The following is a 21,674-nucleotide window of genomic DNA, read 5'->3' on the forward strand; positions in this document are numbered from 1 at the left end:
TCTATCTTCCGTTCACTCTGCAAAATGGGCACTGCCTCTGCCCCCTCCCTGCTCGCTGAGTTCCTACCCTCTGCCGTGCTCTAGGGCTGCAGCCACTGCTCTCTGGCTCCAGGATCCTAGCACCAGTGGGCCACTTCCCTTGGACACATCTAACAATAAGGATATTACTTTTTTTTTTTTTCCAGCCAGTATGCTTTCATGAGCTTCGTACTCTCTAGCCCAAAGGATATTGTTTTTGTGCTCACAATAACTTAGCTATCTCAAAAACTGGGAACTATCATTTTGGGGGTCATCGATGCCCCATCTTTCATTTCTTTCAAGGACCTCTTACTGTTCTTTACAAATCCTACCACTCTTCTCCATAAGTGATCAAATTGACGAGGTTTGACAAATCAATTTTACCTGTGCAATTTAATTGAAGGCCCATTCATCTATCCTTGGAGAACTTCTGAAAACTCAGTATGGACTTTACTCAAAATACACAGATAAATAGCATGTGAGTGGGTTGGTCAAAAAAAATTTTTTTTAATCACAAAACATCTAAGAAATTAAAATTGATTTTAATCAGTCCTTTTTGAGCCTTCCAAACTTACTTCCATCATTTCTCATTTCCCAGGCCTGCCTGATCTTCTGGTGGCTCCCTACAGGGGAAAATGGAGCTGCAGAGCCAACCAAGCAAGAGATGGCCTCAACAGGAGGAAGTCACTGCATCCCAAAACATTCCCTAGGATTTGATATCCAGCTGCTTAGGGTACAATTTGTTGTAATAAGCAACTAAAGGTCTATCGGTAAAGTCAAAGTGTTCAAGAGATGGCTTGTGAAAGTTTAAAAGAAAAAAAGTAAGCTACAACGGGCATGATTTTGTTTTGGAAATGCTTTCACAAAACAGGGAGATGGACGACCATCTCTCAGAGCACGTGCATTGCTCATACGTGCACTGGTGAACACAGAAGACTAAGGGGTATCCTGGGCGGGTGACCTCGTCCCAGGGAGGCGTGTGGCTTTCATCTTGCTCACAGGGAGGTTGTTTAATGGGAACCAGGCAGACACGGCGGAAGAAAGGTCATTTCCTGTGGCCTGGCATCTCAAGAGTTAAGGTGGGTGTGGGTGTTGGAACGGATGGGCTTGGTCCAATGGCTGTGGGATTTGGGGGCAAAGGGTATTGGTATTCTTGTCCCAGGTAAAGACGGGAAGCAACAGAGGGTTTGCAATGGGCAGAGAGAAAGTCTAGGAGCCAGGATGAAAGCTTTCCTAGGCCCAGACCGGAAACAGGTGGGTTTTGAAGGCAGCTCCTCCCATCAGCACCGGAAGCATCAGAGCTGAGGAAAAGGAAGAGTTGATGGAGCGTGAGCATCTGTGAAGTGGGTGAAAGCTATAGGTGGGAACTTTCGGTTTCCTTGGACACTGCCACCGAGAGAGGCACAGGGATCAGGTCCCTTCAGGTTTTCTTGGAGGAAAAGCTTAACTAGGGAGTTAGCCAAAGGTGGAAGGCAGACGCTAGTGGCCTTTCTCCTGGTCTAAACCTTTTCCAGCGGACTGAGTGTGGCCACGGCAGTCTGGCACCTCTCAGAGAAATGGTCCTTCACTGAAAGCTTGAGTGTTAAAGGAGGGGCTTGGAGGGTGAGAGGGAGCAGGATTTGGTGAAAGACAAATGGAGAAAAGTGGTGTCAGATAGATATTTTACACATGCTTTATAATAAAGGTTTGAGGACTCCTGATTAGTTTGAAGGCGCTCAGGGGGTGGGTCCTCCGGCTTCCAGCAGAGGTCAGTAGTGTGTACAGACCAGGTGAGTCAGACGGCCAGGCCACGGGCAATAGGCTGATCCGGGTACCAGACCTTGGACCTCTGTCTGCGCAGGTTCTTCCTAGTAGATATGTGAATATGAACCTGGACGGGCCTTTAACAATGCTTTTTAATACAAATGCCAATATAATCGAGCAGGTAGCCCAAGCTGGCAGCTGTGTGGGAGGCAGTCCATGGAGACAGACCCTTCTTTTGGCCCAAAGAGCTTTATGCCAGAGGTGTGTACATGGGGCTCTGTTCAGAGATGTTCTTTCCATCCTAAAGATAGTATCACTTATGTGCAAGGGTAACTACATCCCATGAATGTGCCGTGGGCCAAAGGGGATGCCTCCAGGCGTGTGGACTCTGCTTTAGTTCTTAGTCTGTGTTCAAGTTCCCTGGAAGGCGGCAGTCATGCAGGATTAGTAGTCCTGATTTGAAGTTAGAAGCTCTGATATTCACTGTCTAATGATGACAGAGAAAAGGTGTGTGCTTCCTGGGTGCTGGCCTCGCCTGGGGGCTCAAGAGCCAAGGAAGATGTGGGAATGGACACAGTGACCCATGGCTGTGGGGTTTGGGGAAAAGAGGAACTGGCATCCTTGCCCCAAGAGAGGATGGGAGGTCCGGGTAGATCTGAAACGTGAAACAAAGTGGTGTCACGTGTCACAGGTCACTCTAGCCAGACTGTCCAGCTGCAGGCTTTGTCAGCACCACCCCCATGGGCCTGGGGCACTCAGAAATGTCACTGCATATATTTATACAATTTTTGTTGATGCTTCACCACCTGGTCAGTTATAGATGGGGATGAAGGACCTGAAAGTGCCCAGATTATCTCTCAGGGCTGACGCTCTATTCTAGGTATTGTCTTATAATTAAGATAGCTAAGTGTTTAAGGACACTGGGGATCGAGGTTTCTGCAGCTCTCTGATTTCCTAAAGACTCATACCCACCGGGGTTCACATAGAAGCACCCACAGACCGGGGGTAGGGGGACAGCTGCACAGCAGGTGTCCCCATCATAGGTCAGGAGAAGGAGCAAGCAGTTTAATTTTTTGCCTGAGGAGAAAGTGGCTATATCTTTATCTCGTACTCCTGGCACAGAGGGGCTTGGTGAAAGATAGTTCAGGAGAACATTTCAACAACGTGAGCCAGAGTGAAGCTGAAGGTGGTGTCCTCTGAAACATGGTTGGGTAGGAGCCGTCCAGAAGCCAGGGGAGACCACACCACAGTGTTGTGTGCCCAGGCCATGACAGAAAGCACAGGCTTCACGCATGTCCTGCCATGTGCAGCATGTTGGAGGTGAGGCGTGGGTCCCCCTCTTCTTCCCAGTAGAAGCACCCAATCTTCTTGTGTCCCATGGGAAATGGCCAACTTGAACTGAAGCTTGGCCTGTGAAGCCTGCTGGCAGCCAAAGCTCTGTGGGAACCTGAATCAAGTGCCAGAGGCCTGAGGTGGCAGCAGTGGGCAGGAGAGCTGCTGTACTCGGAAGGACGGGGAGGCCATGGCTGCCTGCCTCCTCTCTCAGAGCCTTTGGCGAGTTCCATGCACACTGGCCTTGGTTTCTGTTCCGGAACTGAGGCCACAGGCTGGGTCATTCTCGTGCAACTAGTGGGCTCAGGGCTGGAACCCCCCAGCATAGCTGGCCAGTAAATATGTCTTTCCCCAAACATACAGGTGAGGTGGCATCTCCAGGAAGGTGGTGGGGGCGAAAGGAAAGTCAGGGTACTTTTGGAGGAGCAGATCACAGAAGCAGGGGCTGTTTCATTTCTCTGCTTCCCAGCAAAGTGCAGTCAGAGAAATGGTTCATCTACTCCCATTACCCTCCGAGCAAAAGCCTCGTCTGAGCTCTGGGTGATCCTGCCTGTGAGACGTGATTAGCTGTGAGCTCACGTCAGTGTTTCATAAACAGGCACCTGATCTGTGGTCGCTGTCACTGGGCTCATCTCCTCCCTCTCTTGCTTCCTCTTCCTCCGTTTCCCCTTTCTCTCCTTCGCCTTCTTCTTTATATGTCATTTTGTTATATTTCTAGATTCAGAATGAAGAGGGCCCTTTGGAATTAAATTAAATGGCCTGGTAATAAAAAGGTTAAATTAAAAGTGTCTGGGCCTTGATGGGCCCCTCCTCCCCACTGCCGGGCAAGTGGTCGCTGCCCCAGTGTCAACTGGCGGGGCTGCGGCTAAGAAATCAATCGCACAGAAGAGGCGGCAAGGCAAAAGGGGCCTTGATTCGATATACCAGGTAATTTTCCGCAGACATACACAGAGCTCAACATCTTGTACAGGGGTTCGGCCATCAGATCCTTTAATTGAAAATTTACAATGTGGAAAAAAAATGATTATGTGTCCATGGGATTATTGTCCACATCAGTAAGCAGACATGGAACATTTGTTCATCCCCTAGTGAAATGATTCCGTAAAGCTCACCATGGAAGGTGGCAGAACAACAGGGAAGGTAAGCAGAACACTGACTGAAAAAGTGCACGTACTCAGTTCCCCTCCTGGGGGGAGGAGTGGCTCTGATTTATTCTCTAGGTCCTACTCTGTGAGGGTGACGGAGGAAAGTTCTACACTAGATACAACAGCCCAGGAGCCTTACCTCCAGGGATGAGCTCCATTGACAGGGAAACTGCCCCCAGCAACCTAACACCTGTGTGACGCAGACAGATGAGGGACTGGGAGGAGGCAAGCCCAGGGAGGTGTTGGGTGAATGATTGCACCCCACATTCTCCCAGGCATCCCCACTGGAAGCTCTGCTGGCTCCTGCACTGCGTAGTCACATGGATGGATGACATAGGAGCAACTGTACGTCTTCAGAGGAAAAGCCAGCTTGAACACAGCAGTGGAAGGTACTGCTGCGATGAAACCTTACATTTTATCAACGCATCTGCCAAAGCTTCTGAGGGAAAAGCTGAAAAATTACTGACAAAATGAAAACTGATATGGCTGCTATGTAATTACTGGCAATCTCTGAGTTACAGACACCGGAGTTGTAAACATGTCATGTACACAAACGACCAGCTGCGTTTTACTTCCACCCTTTCGACCATTTTTTTTTTCTCTAACAACAAAGCACAGAAAACTCTCCTCTCGCTCTGATCATGGTGCCGTCACACACACACCAGTTTAGGGCCCTTCCTCGTTCTTGTTCTTCTGTCTCTTTCCCAGGTAAGTCACAAAAATGTCATCCCCGTCACCACAGATATGCTATTTGTAGACCACAAAATCAATACCAGCAACTCTCACCCTGTAAGAGCAGGCTTTGCTCAAAGACAAGGAGAAGGCCCTGCATATTGTGAAAGGATTGCGATCAGACATGATAAACATCATGCCATCCATTCCCAATTCTCCTGAGAAAACCGACATTTTGGTGGACGGCGCACACAATTTGGTGATAGTTATCTACATTTAAAAGGAACTTTTGATGCGGCAAGTTAGCAATTAGAAATTTATCATATGGATTTCCCCTCTGGATTCAGTCACATCAGTACACAGAGACACCAGCGGGTGGGTGTTAACCAGAACATTGTCTTAAAGGTAAAGGGAAACAACGAGGACTGATCTACAAATGCTGGTGTATTCATGAGAGGAAACACCATGCATCTGTCACAAAGAATGAGGCAGATATTCAGGAGCTGATCTGGACAGAGGTCCACGCTTTGTTGTAAAGTGAGTAAGCAAGTTACAGAACGCGGGCTAGAGAGTGATCCTGTTTTTCTCTTGTCTCTGAAATCTTGGCTTCTCCTTCCCTTTTATCCATCTCATCTCCTGCTTCCCCTCCCACCACCTGACCAGGCATATTTAACAGATGAAGGTTGGAAATGAGTCTGTCCTCAAGACAAACAAAATAGAAGGAGAAACAGAAAGAAAGAAAAGGAGGAAAATGGGGAGAGCCCATGTGAACCGTTTTGAGGGTCAAGGAGAGTCTTCGACAGTGTGAAGATAGCTGCGAAAACAGAGAATAAAAAAAGAATGGGGTCTGTAAAGGATTATGGAAGTGTATTCTGAATGGAATTGTAAGGACGTACACTGAAAATTTCAGCAAAGAAAGTTACCACCAAGGTTAGTTTTAGGGAGTGGGACAAGAGTTGGGGCAATAAGGGTAGTTTTTATCTTTGTGATCTTTTGAAGATGGCTTTTCCTGGAAGTACTATTCTTACAACAAAAATTAAGTTAACAGAACATGTGTGAATCTACTGCAAGTCCCCTTCAAGGCTTAAAAAGACTCTGTTTCTCCATATCAGTCTCTGGTTTCTAGGGAAGATCGAGTTTAATTTGTATTCAACATAATTTAAATCAATTTTAAAACTATGTTCAATTGTGTTTATGTATTTCTTTCTCTTTATTTTTTCTTTTTCAAATTTATAGCATACATTACTGATACTATGGCTAGCTGGCAACCTCACCATAATCTGTAACACATTCTTCAATAGGAAGATGCTTTCCAGGTTCTAAACTACCACTGGCAAGACTAACTTTTGGGGGACAGCTTAGTTGGTTACAGCACGAGCTCTGAACAACAGGGCTGCCGGTTCAATCCCCACATGGGCCAGTGAGCTGCACCCTCCACAACAACAATGAAGGCAACGAGCTGCCGCTGAGCTTCCAGAGGGGCAGCCGGATGGCTGAGTTGGTTAGAGCGTGAGCTCTCAACAACGTTGCTGGTTCAATTCCCACGTGGGATGGTGGGCTGTGTCCCCAGCAACCAAAGATTGAAAACAGTGACTGGACTTGGAGCTGAGCTGCGCCCTCCACAATTAGATTGAAGGACAACGACTTGGAGCTGATGGGCCCTGGAGAAACACACTGTTCCCCAATATTCCTCAATAAAATTTATAAAAACCAAAACCAACTTTTGGAACCCAGTTCATCTTATGGTTAACATTTGACTGAATTACATATTTAAATAAAATTTATGAAATACTTTCAAATTGTTCTCATTCTGTTTAATGTTTATAATGCTAAGGGAGAGTGACTATGTATATAATCACAGAAATATACACAGACACTCCCAGAAGAAACATTATGAGCTAAGATAAATTTGTCGTATGAGAATTAATTCCAACTCACTTTATGAAACACAAGGAACTTAATTTTGTGTTACATCATAAAAAGAACTTCTACTAAATAAAAATGAATGACAGAGTAGCAAGAGGGGAGCTGAGGGCAATGCAGCAATTTTGATAAAAATGGAACGTAGACACTTTTTCCTCCAAGGTCAGCAGTTCAAATTTAGCCAAGGTCAGGAGGGACAAAATCACCACTAGAGACTTGACCTCAACCTGACTATTGCAAACAGTATATTAACATTGTGAAACTGTTACAGCAGATGGCAATCCAGTCAACTCTTGGTAACTCGGCCTAGTTAACTGCCCATGTCCTTGGCTAACGATGAGCAAGAAGCCCACCCAGAACATTTTGCAGGGAGACCGTGTAGACGGCTAAGTGCCCACCGTGAGAATTCCCTCATGCATACTTGGGGGGCAAAAAACCCTGCCAACTTCCAGATTCCTGCCTCACATTCTAGATTACTAAAGGGCTTGCAGGGCATCTGACCCAGTTGTTCCTTATTTTTACTTTTGTCTGAGATACAGGGGCAAAAAAGCAAAGTATGACAGCATCCGCCCCTTTCATTTCTCTTTGTTGGTTCTGGATTATGGACAGCCCTTTCCTCTACTGCACCTTTGAAAGTGAACGGTTCAGATCTCACTCAATTGAAGTGGCTCAATGCAGACTGGATTTCCTGAACTATAGAACACTGCAGAGCAGTCCCTTAACAAGCTCCAGGGAAGAGCAACGAGGGAGGCTTGCAAATTTGTCACCAAGTGTCAGAATAGAGTGTTCATTTATAGAGAGATTGTGACCTGCCAAACGCCGGGAAAATGTATTCCAAGCAACGTGGAGTATATTCTGGTGGACATGGCCATGCTCACAAGAAAGTCCTCTTTGTTCGACTGAGGTTTAAGTCAGTAAAACGTCCATTTAATTAAGAGGTAGGTAAGTTAGGCCTTCAAAGAAGCTGTGCTTGGTACCGTGTTTCCCCGAAAATAAGATCCGGCCGGACCATCAGCTCTAATGCGTCTTTTGGAGCAAAAATTTATATAAGACCTGGTCTTATATTATATTATACCCAGTATTGTATTGTATTGTGTTGTATTATTATATTATATATTATATAAGACCCAGTCTTATATTATATTATATTACATAAGATAGGGTTTTATATTAAAATAAGACTGGGTCTTATATTAATTTTTGCTCCAAAAGAGGCATTAGATCTGACGGCCCGGCTAGGTCTTATATTCGGGGAAACACGGTAGATGTGGGGAAAAGAGGATTCAAAAATCTGTGCAGAAGCAGCAGCCTCGAAGGCGTGTGGCCCAACATAAAGTCTCTGTGCTCAGAAGGCTGCCTGGATGTTAATGGAAGGGGAGGGACGGGGCAGGGAGGGTCGCCCGTGCCCAGCACTATCCAGCAGTTGGGCTGGGGGCGCTGGGGAGGCCTGGGGACAGGAGCCCTTTCTCGGTCTGCATCTCCTGGCTGGAGTCCGTCACTCACCCAGCAGCCTGCGCTTTGGCTTCCCGAGACCAAGCCCTGGAGTTCAGAGAGGTAACCCCCGCCGTGCCTCTCATTGCAACACTGAGCCTCAGAGAACGAAGCCTTATCTCTTTGTGTTCCGTTCATATTTTCTGAGAAGCCACAGATTCATCATACTGAAAACACGTTTCACGCTCATGGGAAAGTCTTCAGTCTCAGCCCTCAAGGCAATCTCTTACAAGTTTGATTAAAGCTGACTCACAGTCTGGGTTCCAAAGCTGTTCAACCACAAGGCAGTGGAAGAAACCACCTCTGGAAGTTTTGAAAACTCCCTTGGGGTCATCCTGGTGCCATCCTGGCCTACAAACCTGTGTCGTCCGCCTGGCTGGTGGGGTCTCTGCGAGCTTGTGCCTCCTCTGCCTGCTCTACGCTCCTGGCACACGCCCGGCTTCCTGGCCAAGTATCTCACTTCCAGCTTCCTACCTTTGCCTGAACTGATATCCTGGACTCTAGATGTGCTTCTGTTCTTAAGATGTTGATCCTGGTAACCGCCCCCCCACCCCCCCGCCACTCTCAGTTGTCTCCTGAGGCTCTTCCTCAACAGTGAACAGGCAGTGCGCTGGGCTCTGCCTCCCTCCCCTCCTTCATGTAGAACCACCCCCTGCGTACTGTCCCACAATGCATAGGTTTAGACCTGGATTTTCCCTCTGCTTAGCCCCTAAGGGCTGACATCATGTCTGTATGGTCTTCAGAGCTACCCACAATGCCCCTGTGCTCCAGGGACCTCCTCTACCTTCCCTGGGTCCCAGATACTTGTGGGAACCTTCCCAGCAGTGACCTTGTTCTGTGCTGGAAATTGTTATTCCAACCTCAGATGATGGGACATATGTCTCTGTGCCCTTTCCCTTGGACTCATCTGTCTTCACCACCAAACTTAGGAGGTTAGCCCCCTGCAAACCAGGGCCCCACACCCACCAGCATCAAACCCTCAGCACCAGACTTCGCCTAAGCTCCGCTTAGTTACAAGAAGATATAGGGACAAAACAGCCACTAGTCTAGAGGTTCTGAGGCCAAACAAGAAAGAATTAATTACCAATAGTTCCTTCACCTGCCTCAATGACATGTTTGAGCAGGGCTGTCTCTCCGCTCTCCTGCTTGGGTCAGAAGGTGGCATGAGGTCAAATGATTCGAGTGTTTTACCCATAAAACCCCGATAAATGGCAGAGACCATCACTCCTGTCAGCCAGATTGGGGCGCCACACCAGCCACCCTCACCTGGACCAGCAGAGGCTAATGACACAGCCTCCCCAAGCTAGGTCTGACTTGTGTGCCTCTCCGTCTCCCCCAGAACTCTGTGCTTGTTTCTGTCACTGCCTGCGGCACCCCGTCTTGCAACCATCGTCTCCACATAAAGACAGCCTCTCATTAGTTTATGCATACGCACCGTGCCTGGCACACGGAAGGAGCTTTGCCAACGGCGAATGAATGCAGCCATGAACGTGCAAAGGAGTGAACACAGCAAGGTTTGGCTTCACACACTGACTGAGGAGCAGGTGGGAACACTCGCTAAAAAGTCCTAACCAGAGGACTTCCCGAGGGCCGCCCGTCGCCGGCGCCTTGGCTCAGCCCTCTCCTTACCTGTACGGCTCCATGGTCCGAATACCGTAGAACAGCGCCTCCTCTAAAAGCCCGAGGTTGATGCAGGCGTCCATGGCGCAGTCCAGCACCCGCAGCTGATAGATGTTCATGTCAGGGAGCCGAGCAGAATTGCGGTTTATGATCTTCTGGCACATGGCCAGGACCTGTTCCCACTCTGTTATTCGCCCTAGTTAAGGATTCATTGTCTTCACCAAGAAGAACACAAATGGAAAACGGGATTCTCTAAGAGGCTGGAGAGCTCCCAGGCACAGGACGGAAGGAGGAACCTGTTGTTTTGCGCAGAAGAGCTGCCTGAAAACACACTTGAGAGACAGAAACGCGTAAGTGGCACCTCGGAGAAGTAAATTCTATTTACATCAACAAACCACCTTCTAGCCAAGCCTGCGCTTTGGGGAATTAAGAGGCCAAAGAACTATTCTTTCTTCCCACTCCTGTTTTCTCTGCTCCCGGTCACGAAATGAATGCTGCTCTTTACTAAACCGAACTAAAGAGGAAGTTAGTTCAGTCTCCAACTGTTTCCCTTGTTAGCTTCTGCTGCAAACCTGATCTGAAACAAGATTCCTTTTTAAAAAGGAAGAGCTCGTTGCTGCTTCTGTGCCATTTGAAGCTTGGGCATACGTGCAAGCCAACACACAATCGACGGGCACACACTAAGGGAAGCAATCTGAAATTCATTTCCACTGGATCTCACATTTAAGGTTTTTGATTATGCAGTACAAGTGACCCAAGCCTATATTTAACTGAAAAAAGGTAAGCTTATTTCAAACCCCCCAAAATAGAAGCTATTTTAAGCACATGGCTTATGCACATAAATTGTGGGCAGGGGGAAATGATGCTTTCGAAAGGATGGTGAGAAGACCCAACATCCACTCTGAGAACCTGTGACTTTCTCATTAATCATTTGTCCATAACTGACACGCGAGGAACCTTGGTGTGAGCTCACTGTTATTACCTGCCCTCTTCTAGAGGCAGCTCGAAGACGGAGGACACGGGGTACGGGGTGCACCTCGAATCCCTTTGAGGTGAATGCCCTCGGGAGCACAGTGGAAGCAGGAGTGCGGGGGACATCACATGGTTTCTTTCCTGTGCTGCTGTGTTCGGTGAGGTGGCAGCCGAGGAGGATGCTGGAGGGGCTGGCCCTTCTCCCACCCCTCCCCCACCTTCGACCTGCGCAGCTTCAAATTCACCTGCTTTCATATGTTGGAATTCCTCTAGGGAGGAAGATTGGCAGATTTCAGATGTAGCAGAAATGGCATCGCCTTTGTAGATAAAGCTGGACTTAAATCTAAGCTAGTCCTGCCATTTGTCTGATTTGAGGTTCTAAGCAATTAAGTCACCTAAGTGCTTTGAGGTAGGCCAGAAATAAAGATGCCTAATGTCACTGTAAGAATTAAATAAGATACCCTATGTAAACCATTATTTTTGTGCTCTCTCGTGAGCCAGGCGGAGTTCCGGGTGCCAGGGACATAGGGAGAAAACTTTAGTGTCACACACAAAATACACAGGACACAAACACTAGTGCCTTTCTCCTTCCTTTACTGTGTCATGACCCTGAGCGTGACTGGGCTTAAGGAAAATGGTTCAGTGGACCAAGTTTGATCAAATTTCTTCCATCCCCCCACATCCCTCCCCACTCCCACACAATCCAGTCTCTTCACTATCCAGTGCTTTCCTGCCCCCCCAACTTCCCAACTCAAAGCCCTCTTCATCCGGGTGCTCACGTGCGAGCCCCGCCCTGAACAGAGAGTATGTTTCAAGGCTCCTAATCCCTTCCTCCAGCAAAATCTACCCCCTCTAGCTTCCATCCTCTCGGGACACCGCTTTCCAAAACATTAGTAAATGCCTGATAAACCAATCAAGCCCCTTATGTGAGTGGGGGCTAATATCTTTATTAACCCTCCCAGGAAATGTATTTTTCTTTCAGTGGGGGCCTCCTGGAGGCACAACACCTTACGCCAAAGGCATGACTTCCCTGGTTAGAATTTCAAGCACCACCACGTGTGTCTGAGGGCCTATGCATCACACTCCCCATACGTTACACTCTCTAATTTTAGGATGAGTCCTGTGTCAGAGGAGCCGAATCTGGTCTCAGAAGAGGTGCAATTATGGAAGAAAAGGGAGTTGGCAACTTTCTTTTGTATTCATCTGACATGTATGTTTAAAGTCTGCTGAATGCATCCCCCAGAGGTTGGGGGAGGTGGTACCTTAGGCAACACGCTGATTTTGTAACAGTCTGCAGGGCTAACCTCTGTGGCTTTTCATTCCAGGATTAGATATTTGACGCACTGTCAGGAAGAATGACTGTCTCTTGCACAACACTAGACATTTCTGTGGGAAGACTTTGCACCTTATTCTAACATCGTGTTGTTTGACCTCCATTATGATTTGCCTATTCAGTTAGATACGCTCCAACTCATTTTAAAGAGGTTTGAAGTGACAAGCCTTAGAAGCAAAAGCCAGATGAGATATGCTCCGGCCCCGATAGGAATACACCTGCTTTATCCACCCCAGCAAGCTGGAAGGGACTGCATGCCAATTTCCCTTTGCAATGTTGGCAACTGTCTCCTGGCAAACAAGGCAAACCTTTCCTGTAAAACACCCCAGTGAGCAAAAAGATGAATAATTTTAACTAAGAGGCTTTTCCCCAAGCCGATGCCGACAGGTATTTGCTCACAAATTCAGTCACTGGCACTGGCCTGGTGTTCATTACCAGGCATTCTGCTCCAGTGAGGACGTGAGCTCCGGACCTAAGCAGAGCCCACCTGAAGAGAAGAGATTGTCAATAGACAGAACAGATACCTTTCTTCCTGAAAACTTTCAAATGACCATGAGAGGATTAGGGGAAAAGAGAAAGGGGAACAAAGTGAATTCGCCTGGGAAATAATCAGCTCCTTGAGACTCAGACTGTCAGACCGAGGGGCTTCTCCTCACCTAATCATATTAGTCTCCTGCTTAAAATCCGCCCACAGTCCCCTCTGGCCTATAAAATTCATCTCCTGTGCATGGGATTTAAGGCCTTTCCATGTCCCCTTCCCCTCATTCTGAACAACAGGGAATTTCTGAGCAGCACGCTGTTCCCCATCACGTGCGTCTCACCTGGCCCCTCCCTCCGATGACCTTCTTCCCCTCCTTCACTGGGTTTGCCTGGTGACCTCCTACTAATCCTCCCAGTGAGAACTCAGTTGTCACCTCCTCTGTGACACCTTCTTTAACCTCCCAAAGCTGACTGCCGTGCCCTCGATGCCCCTCAGACACACACACGCAGGTCTCGGGGGTATTGCGGCTTCGGTGCCAGACCACCGGAACGAAGCGTAGCGGAATCTCTGTGCTGGTGGAGGGTCCTGCCTTCAACTTGTACAAAATGCAACATCTGTGCAATAAAGCGAAGTGCAGTAAGACAGGCTATGCCTGTATTTTAACAAAATACATATTAATTGATGTGTTTATGACATATGTGTGAGAGGTGTGAGGGCAAGGCTCTGTCTTCTTAATCCTGCCTGGACCTAAGGTGGGTTACAACCAGTAAGACACGTGACAGAGCCCGTTTTCAGTAAAGCCTTGTCCAACGGAGAGTGAATGTAGCCAGGTCCTCCACGGGCCCGAATTCCACTGCTGGGACTACACAGAACAAATCTACTCGTCTGCAGTGTAACAGCTCTTTGGGCCCGAGAATAGCTCTCTTGCTCCCACATTTGACTATTTTCCTGACACCCCCATCCTGTCTCTAGACAGGTGTCACATTCCATTTTGATCCTGGATCCACTTCTCAAAACTTATTTTGGTTTTTCTATATACCTCTTAAAATGTCCTACCCCAAACTGGATAGAAAATTCCAGATATGATCAGACTAATACTACCACCTTTCTCATTTTCTATTCTCTATTTCTACTATTCTGCAAGATCATAGTGGTCTTCTGGGGAGGAGGGGTATAGCATACTCTTAAATTTTAGTCAATTTTTCTGTTTACTAGAACCCTTAAATTCTTTCAAGTGTTCTGCTGCTAACCTTTATGCATATTTATACACTTAAACTTTTGAACCCAAATAGAAGGTGTTTCTATACACTCTTGTTGAATTTGCTGTTTTTAGACTCAGGAACCTTTCAAGCCTTCAGGGATCCTTTGAACTCTTGATCCTATCATCCGACGTCTGCCTACTCCCCCTCTATACACCTTCAGGAATCTGATGAGCCTGTGCTCTACATTTTCACTTAAGATACAGAATCCAAGCACTTGGAGTGGCGGTGATCCAATTAGCATCATTTTTTCAGTGTAGGTATTCAACATTTGAGTAAGATATCTGGTCGTGCGAGTAGCATGTAGCGTACATTTCTTGACTACTTTTTATCCAATCTCTCTGAAACCTACAAACCTCCCCAAAGAAAGTCACAGCTCTATAGAGTCGCTTATTCTCAGTGAACTCAGGCAGCACCCTGGTGGCCACACTTTCCTCTTCCGTTCCTTTAGCAACCAATTCTAGATTCTTTACCCAAACTACTAAAAACAACACAAAACAATCAAACAAAACCTCACCGGGCTATCCATTTCAGAAATTAATTATTTCACCCTTAAAAATAGGAACACTTGTCTAACTACCTCTCCTATCCTTTATAATTTTTTCAGGAATATTGTAGATTTGACAAGGAATATTGGCAAATTTTCTCCATGCCCGGGATATCATTTACTCAAGGCATCTGAATGACCTTTGGCAATCTTTTTTATCAGTCTTGGTCTCTTTCTTCTTACCGGTGGTCTCCCTCTGTCACACTTTTGCTCATGTAAACTCCTCTACTGGATGTGACACCCCCCCCCCCCCATCGGCCTCTGCCTGTGCAAATCCTGTCCGTGACTGGGGATACCTCTCCTACGTACATCAGCTGGGCCTTCCCAGATGACCTCCGTCACAGTGATCTCTCCTTACGCTGAACTTTGACCCACTCGGGGTCCTTACCAGTATTTTCCATCCACAGCTGGGAATCCACGTATGCAGAGGGCCGACCTAAACTACACGTGGATTTTTGACTGTGTGGCAGGCCTGCGCCTCTAACACCCATGTTGGGCAAGGGTCAAGTAAATTTATGCCAAGAAAATGGACGGTGCAGCAACTCCTGTAGCCACTGTAGTCAGGGCTGGTTTATTATGAAGTTTCTAGATCTGAGTCAATTAACTTGCAAGGATTCTGAGCTATTCTTTGCTAGAGATGTAGGCTGTAGGAAGAACCAGAAATGTGTTGCCCTTTACCTATGAAGAGACTACTACTCACTGTCCTACTACTATTGGGCCATGCACTTGATTTGCACACGAAGGTGGCAAGGTAGTCACGGTGACCTTGCCTCACCTTCCCTAGCCAGTACCCAAGCTGTTACTGGGACCAGGAACCCAACCTGTGACTGTGAACCTCACTGGGGAGGTCAAACCTTGGTCTTGGCTTCATTGACACCAGGCTCCGACCAATGTCCCAAAAGAACTCAATCCGCAGGTAAAAAGGATACTCCAATGTGCCTTCAGTTCTTCAATTTTTTTCAAGGATTCTTGAACTTCCTTCCACACTTGCTCATCACCAGTTAGCATGTCAGCATCCTGACGAGGCCAAATTAAAGGAACAGAAAGGAAAACAAATTACTCGATTGAAAAATGGGCACGGGATCTGAGTAGACATTCCTCCAAAGAAGATATACAAGTGTCCAACAGGCACATGGAGGATTCCCAACATCATTATCCATTAGGGAAACGCAAATCAAAACCATAATGAGGTATCACTTCACACCCACTAGGATGGTTAGAATCAAAAATATAGACAATAACAAGTGTTGGTGAGGATGTGGAAAAATTGGAACGCTCACACACTACTGACAGGAATATAAAATGGTGCAGCCACTCTGAAAAACAGTCTGGCAGTTTCTCAAAAGGTTAAACATAGATTTACCACATCATTTAACAATGCTGTTCTTTAGATAGATAACGAAGAGAAATGAAAATATATGTTCACACACAAACTTGTGCATAAATGTTCACAGCAGCTTTATTTATAATAGCAAAAAAGTGGCTACAACCCAAATGTCCATCAACTGATGAATGACTGAAACGTGGCATATCCATACAATAGAATAGCAGTGGGCAATGGAAAGAAACGAAGTGCTGATGCCTGCTAAAAACATGGCTGCACTTCGGAAACACCCCACTAATATGAAATACTCACAACAGGCAAAGCCACAGAGACAGAAAGTAGATTAGTAACTGGCTAAGGCTGGCGGCATGGGGAGGTTGGAGAGAATAGGGGAACGACTGCTAATGAGTATGTGGTTTCTTTTTGGGGTGCTGAAAATGTTCTCAAATTGACTGTGGTGATGGTTCCACAACTCTGTGAATACACTAAAAGCTATTAAATTGTACACTTTGACTGAATTGTATGGTATATGAATTATGTTTTAATAAAGCCGATATATAAATATAGATATATCTCTATATCTAAAAGACAGGAAGGGGAAGGGGCAGGAGTAAGAATCATTTGTTAGCAGACCTACAGATAACACCTTCATCAATATGGAGCTATCAGTCAAAATGAGGAAAAAGAAAGATGGGTAGTTATACTCATACAGGGGAACCAACTTTGATTCCTGCAAAAACAAAAAGTCATTCAATCAATAGACGTTCCCAATAATTTAAACAGCAATTCAAAACAAAATGAAAGAACAAGTTACCGTTTATTAAATGTCCGTCCTCCTGTTTAGTAAACAGGTCCTCTATTTTTCCTGTATGTCCACACTACAAAAGTCAATAGCCATATGTGGCTGTGGCTACCATACTGGAAAGCATTCGATATAGTTCTGTAATCACAGAAAGTTCCACTGGACAGCTGCATAAAGTGGCGAATCAAAGGGTAAGAAACTCTCATCAGACACTACTCAAAACCAGGTGTTGAATATCCATGAGCTTCTCAATGGGGGTCAGAGAAGAACCACGCTAGGAAGTTACATCAAATCATGGCCAATGAGGGGGTGATGGGTGCTGGGTGAAAATAAAGGTGAGGAGGGCAGGCTTTTTCAAACTACATACATCTCCCTGGAGATTCTTCCATGCCTATGAGGGGAGGTTTGGAGAATGAGCCTGTGAGAATCACTGACAGAGTAAAGCCTATGGTATTGGTGGGACAATACATATCACTCAGGTGTGTCAGGGCAGAAAAAAATATGGGGATGCACAGAAAAGAGACCCCCAAGAACAGGGTGACTCAGAGGGTACGTGTATGAGATAATGTGTGTGCTGGTGTGAGTGTGTCTGTGTAACAGGGCTTTCTGGGTCTCTGTGTAAATGTGTTGTGCGTATGTGTAATATATCAGTGTGGTTTTTAAAAAGACACCGTAAGTGCACCCTACTTCTCTTAGGAAATTTGAAATAAGCACATAGCTATCTGTACTTACAAGAGGGAAATAAAAATCAAGTGCTTTGAACAGGTGAATATCAATCTCCCACCAAATCCCAGCTCTAAGACCACGAGCACATCCTACAGCCTCAGTTCTATCTCCACACTCCAAAGCCTTTAGCAACTTCCCAGTGCCTCCCAGACAAGTCCACATCGTAAATCTTGACAACCATGGCCATTCATGATCACATTTTCCCGTTCTATAGTTCTCTACTGGCAGCTCAAGCCTGAGGCTCTAGGCAAGTGTCTCACATATTGTTAGACTCTATGGTGGGCAGAAAAATGGACGCCCCCAAAGATGTCCACATCCCAATCCTGCAACTCCTAGAACCCGTGACTACGTGAGGTTCCGTGGCAAAGGGGAATTAAAGTTGCAAGTGGGATTAAGGAGACTGTCCCGGACGACCCAAGTGGCCCCAGTGGAATCACAAGGGTCCTTCAAAGTGGAATAGAGAAGTAGAAGAAGTCAGAGTGACGTGACACGAGAAGGACCTAACCTGCCATTGTTCGCTCTGAAGAGAGAGGAGGGAACCCATGGACCACGGGATACAGGCAGCCTCCAAAAGCTGGAAAGGGCAAGGAAATGGATTCTTCCTGGAGCCTTCAGAGAGGAACACGGCCCTGCCAAGACCTGGATGTTAGCCTAGTGAGATGTGTGTCAGATTCCTGATCTACATAACTGTACGATAATAAATTTGCATTGTTTGAAGCCACCAAGTTTGTGATAACTTGTTACAGCAGCCACAGGAAACTAATACACTGCCTAGCACACCTTCGGTTCTTCTGGCATTGGAACTTGGCACGTGCCCCTCCCGTGCCTAAAAGTAATTCATCTGACCACTCATCTGTTCAATTAACACTCACTGAGGGCCCACTAGGCACCGTTCTAGGCACTGAGAATAGAGCAGTAAAGAAACTTGACAATCAGTATTTACAGTGAAGCAGTCAGAGGAGTATGGGATGGCAGAGAACACATGGGTGTAAAATACATATTTGTCAGAGGGAAAAACAAATCAACAGCTCAGGGGATGGGGGCACTGGCCTTGGGGAGTTCCATTTTAAACAGGTAATCAGGGAAGGCCTCCCTGAGAAGGTGATCTAAGTGTAAAGATCGGAAGCAGGTGAAAGAGATAAGAGTTCTGGGATAGGGGACAGCAAGTGTCACAGTGCTGAGGCAGGAGTGTGCCTGAACGTTCCAGAAATAATGGCAAGGAGACCAGTGTGGATAGAGTTCCTGGGTTGTAGCTGGCGCGCACGTCGTATCTTCCCCATTGCAGAGCTAAATGTAGGTTATTTTCTCATTCTGTGATCCTGCCTCCCACACACCAAGCCCAGGAACAAACACTCGGTTACACATCCATAGGAGGATCTGAAGAAGATACCTACCACTTACTTGGTGATGTTCTACATGTCTCCAGTATGCGTTTCAATGATCCCGCACAATAATCCCTGTAGGCGTCAATACCTACAATTTACAAATGAAGCACGGGACTGGCCTAAAGCATAAGTAACTGCTGCGAATGTCCCTGTGCCCCTACCTGTTGGAGGTAAGGTTCCAAGTTGGTCTGGCTCCAGAGCCCAGGCTCTTTCCACTGTCTTCAAGTTTAATCTAAATTTGTTTTTCTCCTAGGCTTGCTTTGAGGTGAAACTCATGTCTGTGAGAGAGTAAGTTCAAAATACCTTCAACCCACGGCTCCTACCATCTTCCTAGCACCAGCTCTTGGAAAAGGGCAGCAAAATCCTCCAACGTGGAATCCACAGCGGATCTTAGACTCTTCCATCACGCAGGGTGAGACCATGGCCCCAGACAGAACCATTTCAAATGGGAATTATATTCACAACTAAATCCCCACCATAATCTGATTAGCTATTCTTTAGGTTGAGCCAAAGACTTTACTTACCAGAAGAGCAGGCAGGCTCTGAAATTGCTTCCAAACATTCAGAAACAATAGCTCTTGAGAGCACTTTATGTTGGAGCCAGATGAAGCCCCATTCCCTAACAGCTATCAACTCCCTGGGGGGTTCCGCCACGGTGGCAGTTTCCTCTCTCATGTGCCCAATTCATCTCGCTTCTACTCCTATCTCCCCACCCTCCCTGTTTCATTCCGTGGCTTCTTCTAGTGGTCCCTACAATGAGGTCTGTCTCCTTTCTCCCCACACCAGGCAGGGGGAGACCATTCAGATGATTCAGGAGTACGTGTGTGTGTGTGTGTGTGTGTGTGTGTGTGTGTGTATCTGGAAGAAGAAAACTAACATTTTATATACACATACACATATATACATATATAGAGAATATATGCACGTAAACAGAAACTACTTAGGGAAACATAACTTAAATCAATTTTTTTAGTTTGCAAGTGTAAATTAGTGTGTCCTTTTGCATAGTCCCTGAGGCATGAAATTCATCTTTTATGTCCTTATTTCATTATTTCTTAATCAAATATATCAAAGACACTTGCTATCATTTAAGACAAAGTTACTTAGGGAAAATTTTTTCCTTTTTGAATTTCAGCTTTACTATGTAAAAGGGGCTTGAGAAGGTGATTCCTGAAATTTATTCTCAGTAGGTGGAAAACATTCATATACATACCGAGGGTGCCAAAAAAATATACACAAGTGGACACAATGGTCAATGTTGCTCAAGCAGTAGTTTGCCATAATCAGAAGTGTCTGGATGCTGATGGCAACCACTTTGAGCACCTCTTGTCATTGCAGAAGTCACACGTGACTTGTATTCATCTTTTGTGATTGGTATATATTGAGTACTACAGTTTTAACACATTTAATACATTAATACACATTTCTTAAAATGTGTATACATTTTTTTGGCACCCTCTGTATTTTAAAATTTGAATGTACTATTGCTGAGTGTTCTACAAGTGGTCAAAAGAATTTAGACTATGAGCAGAAAGATTCCTGAGGAAGCTCACTTTGCTGAGGGGCGAGGGAGAGAATAAAGAACACGCTGGATCCCACACCAATAGCGCCTCTGGCCTGACTTGCTTAATGGCCCTGGGCCTTAGCTCCCTCACCTGTAAAATGAGACGTGGGTCTGGATGACCATAACATTCCCTGCACTTGACCACTCTAGAGGCTGAAGCAGCACAGGGCCCGTTTAGCTCTAACTCTGGTGACCACACATGTGCACAGCTCCAGAAAAGTCCTTCAAAAGCTTATCTTCATTTTAAATATAAACACATGGAAATAGTGAATTTAAGGAAGAACTGTGCCAGTTGTTCTCAGGATTGCAGTGAGAATGAGTCTCCTAGTTCTTTCCTCTCTTTGACACTCACGTTCCTCTTCCCCTTTTCCCCACCCGTGGCCAGGTGCAAACTCATTGCTCTCAATAGTTCTTTCCTTCTCATTCTTGCCCATCCTTTCCTCTCACTGACCCATCCTGGCTCATTCTTGCTGCCACTGCACCTACTCTTCCCACTGGAATCCTTTCCCCTTGGATTCTGCCAGGACCTGCAGTTTCCTGCTCTTTCCTGGGAAACCACCTTCCATTCACTTCTTTGCCTTTCTTCCCATTTATCTCTTTTGGACCCAGCTTCCAATGTACTCCACCAGGAATCTTCCCTGATTCTGCCCTCTGAGGTAGGCTGACCCTCCTCGGCCGCCATAACCACTCCGCCTTCCTCTCTCTTAGCACCAGCTGTCATCAGTGAGTTATTTTACTGTCTCCCCAACTGGCCTCAGATGCCAGCATGGAAAGTTATTCAGTAAATGTTTGGTGACAGAATAAATGAATAAAGAGAGAGGAGTGGTCTTCTATAATCCATGGGTAACAGTGTAAGAAGAATAAAATATTGTAATTCCACAAGAAGGAGAATGTCAACTAAGGAAATAGAAGATTACTCTTTTCACACCATACTCTGCCTTGACTTGTATCTAATATCACCACATGATGAGTATGTTGGAAAAGGGTATGTTCTCACTGTAGTGTCAGGAAGCCAAATGCCCAGATATTGGTCTAGACCCTCGATGTGATGTCCCCCAGCACAAGAGCCCCGCCTTAGCTCAGGACCCGTGCTCTCTGACCACAGCATCCGGCTGTCTGGGAGTGCACTCTGTTCACTCTCCCGGCTTCTACCTCCAGCATCACACCGAGCTTCCTGCTGCTCGCTTGGCCCACAGTTGCCTGCCCTCATCTAAGCCAGAACGAATCAGTGAGGCCATCTAAGTTCCCTCATACGTAGCTGATAAATCAGTACTCCAGCATCATTCCCGTAACTGTAAAAAATCGGTACCAGATGATATGAGATAATCTCACCACTA

General features: G+C 46.2%; 1 protein-coding gene across 2 annotated transcripts in view; it reads right to left on the bottom strand.

Annotated features, from left to right (window-relative positions):
- SMYD3 (SET and MYND domain containing 3) overlaps positions 1–21,674 on the bottom strand; it is a 555,557-nt gene that overhangs the window by 77,564 nt on the left and 456,319 nt on the right. For both annotated transcript variants that reach the window (XM_019730893.3, XM_074316893.2), the window contains 2 exons: positions 15,466–15,553; positions 9,954–10,128 (listed from right to left, as the gene is read on the bottom strand). In XM_019730893.3, the coding sequence (XP_019586452.1) occupies positions 9,954–10,128; positions 15,466–15,553 (263 nt within the window). The remainder of the gene's footprint in view (positions 1–9,953; positions 10,129–15,465; positions 15,554–21,674) is intronic.

This window comes from Rhinolophus sinicus, chromosome 6 (genome assembly GCF_057876585.1).
Source record: "Rhinolophus sinicus isolate RSI-liver-muscle chromosome 6, RSI-T2T, whole genome shotgun sequence".
Lineage (NCBI taxonomy): Eukaryota > Metazoa > Chordata > Mammalia > Chiroptera > Rhinolophidae > Rhinolophus > Rhinolophus sinicus.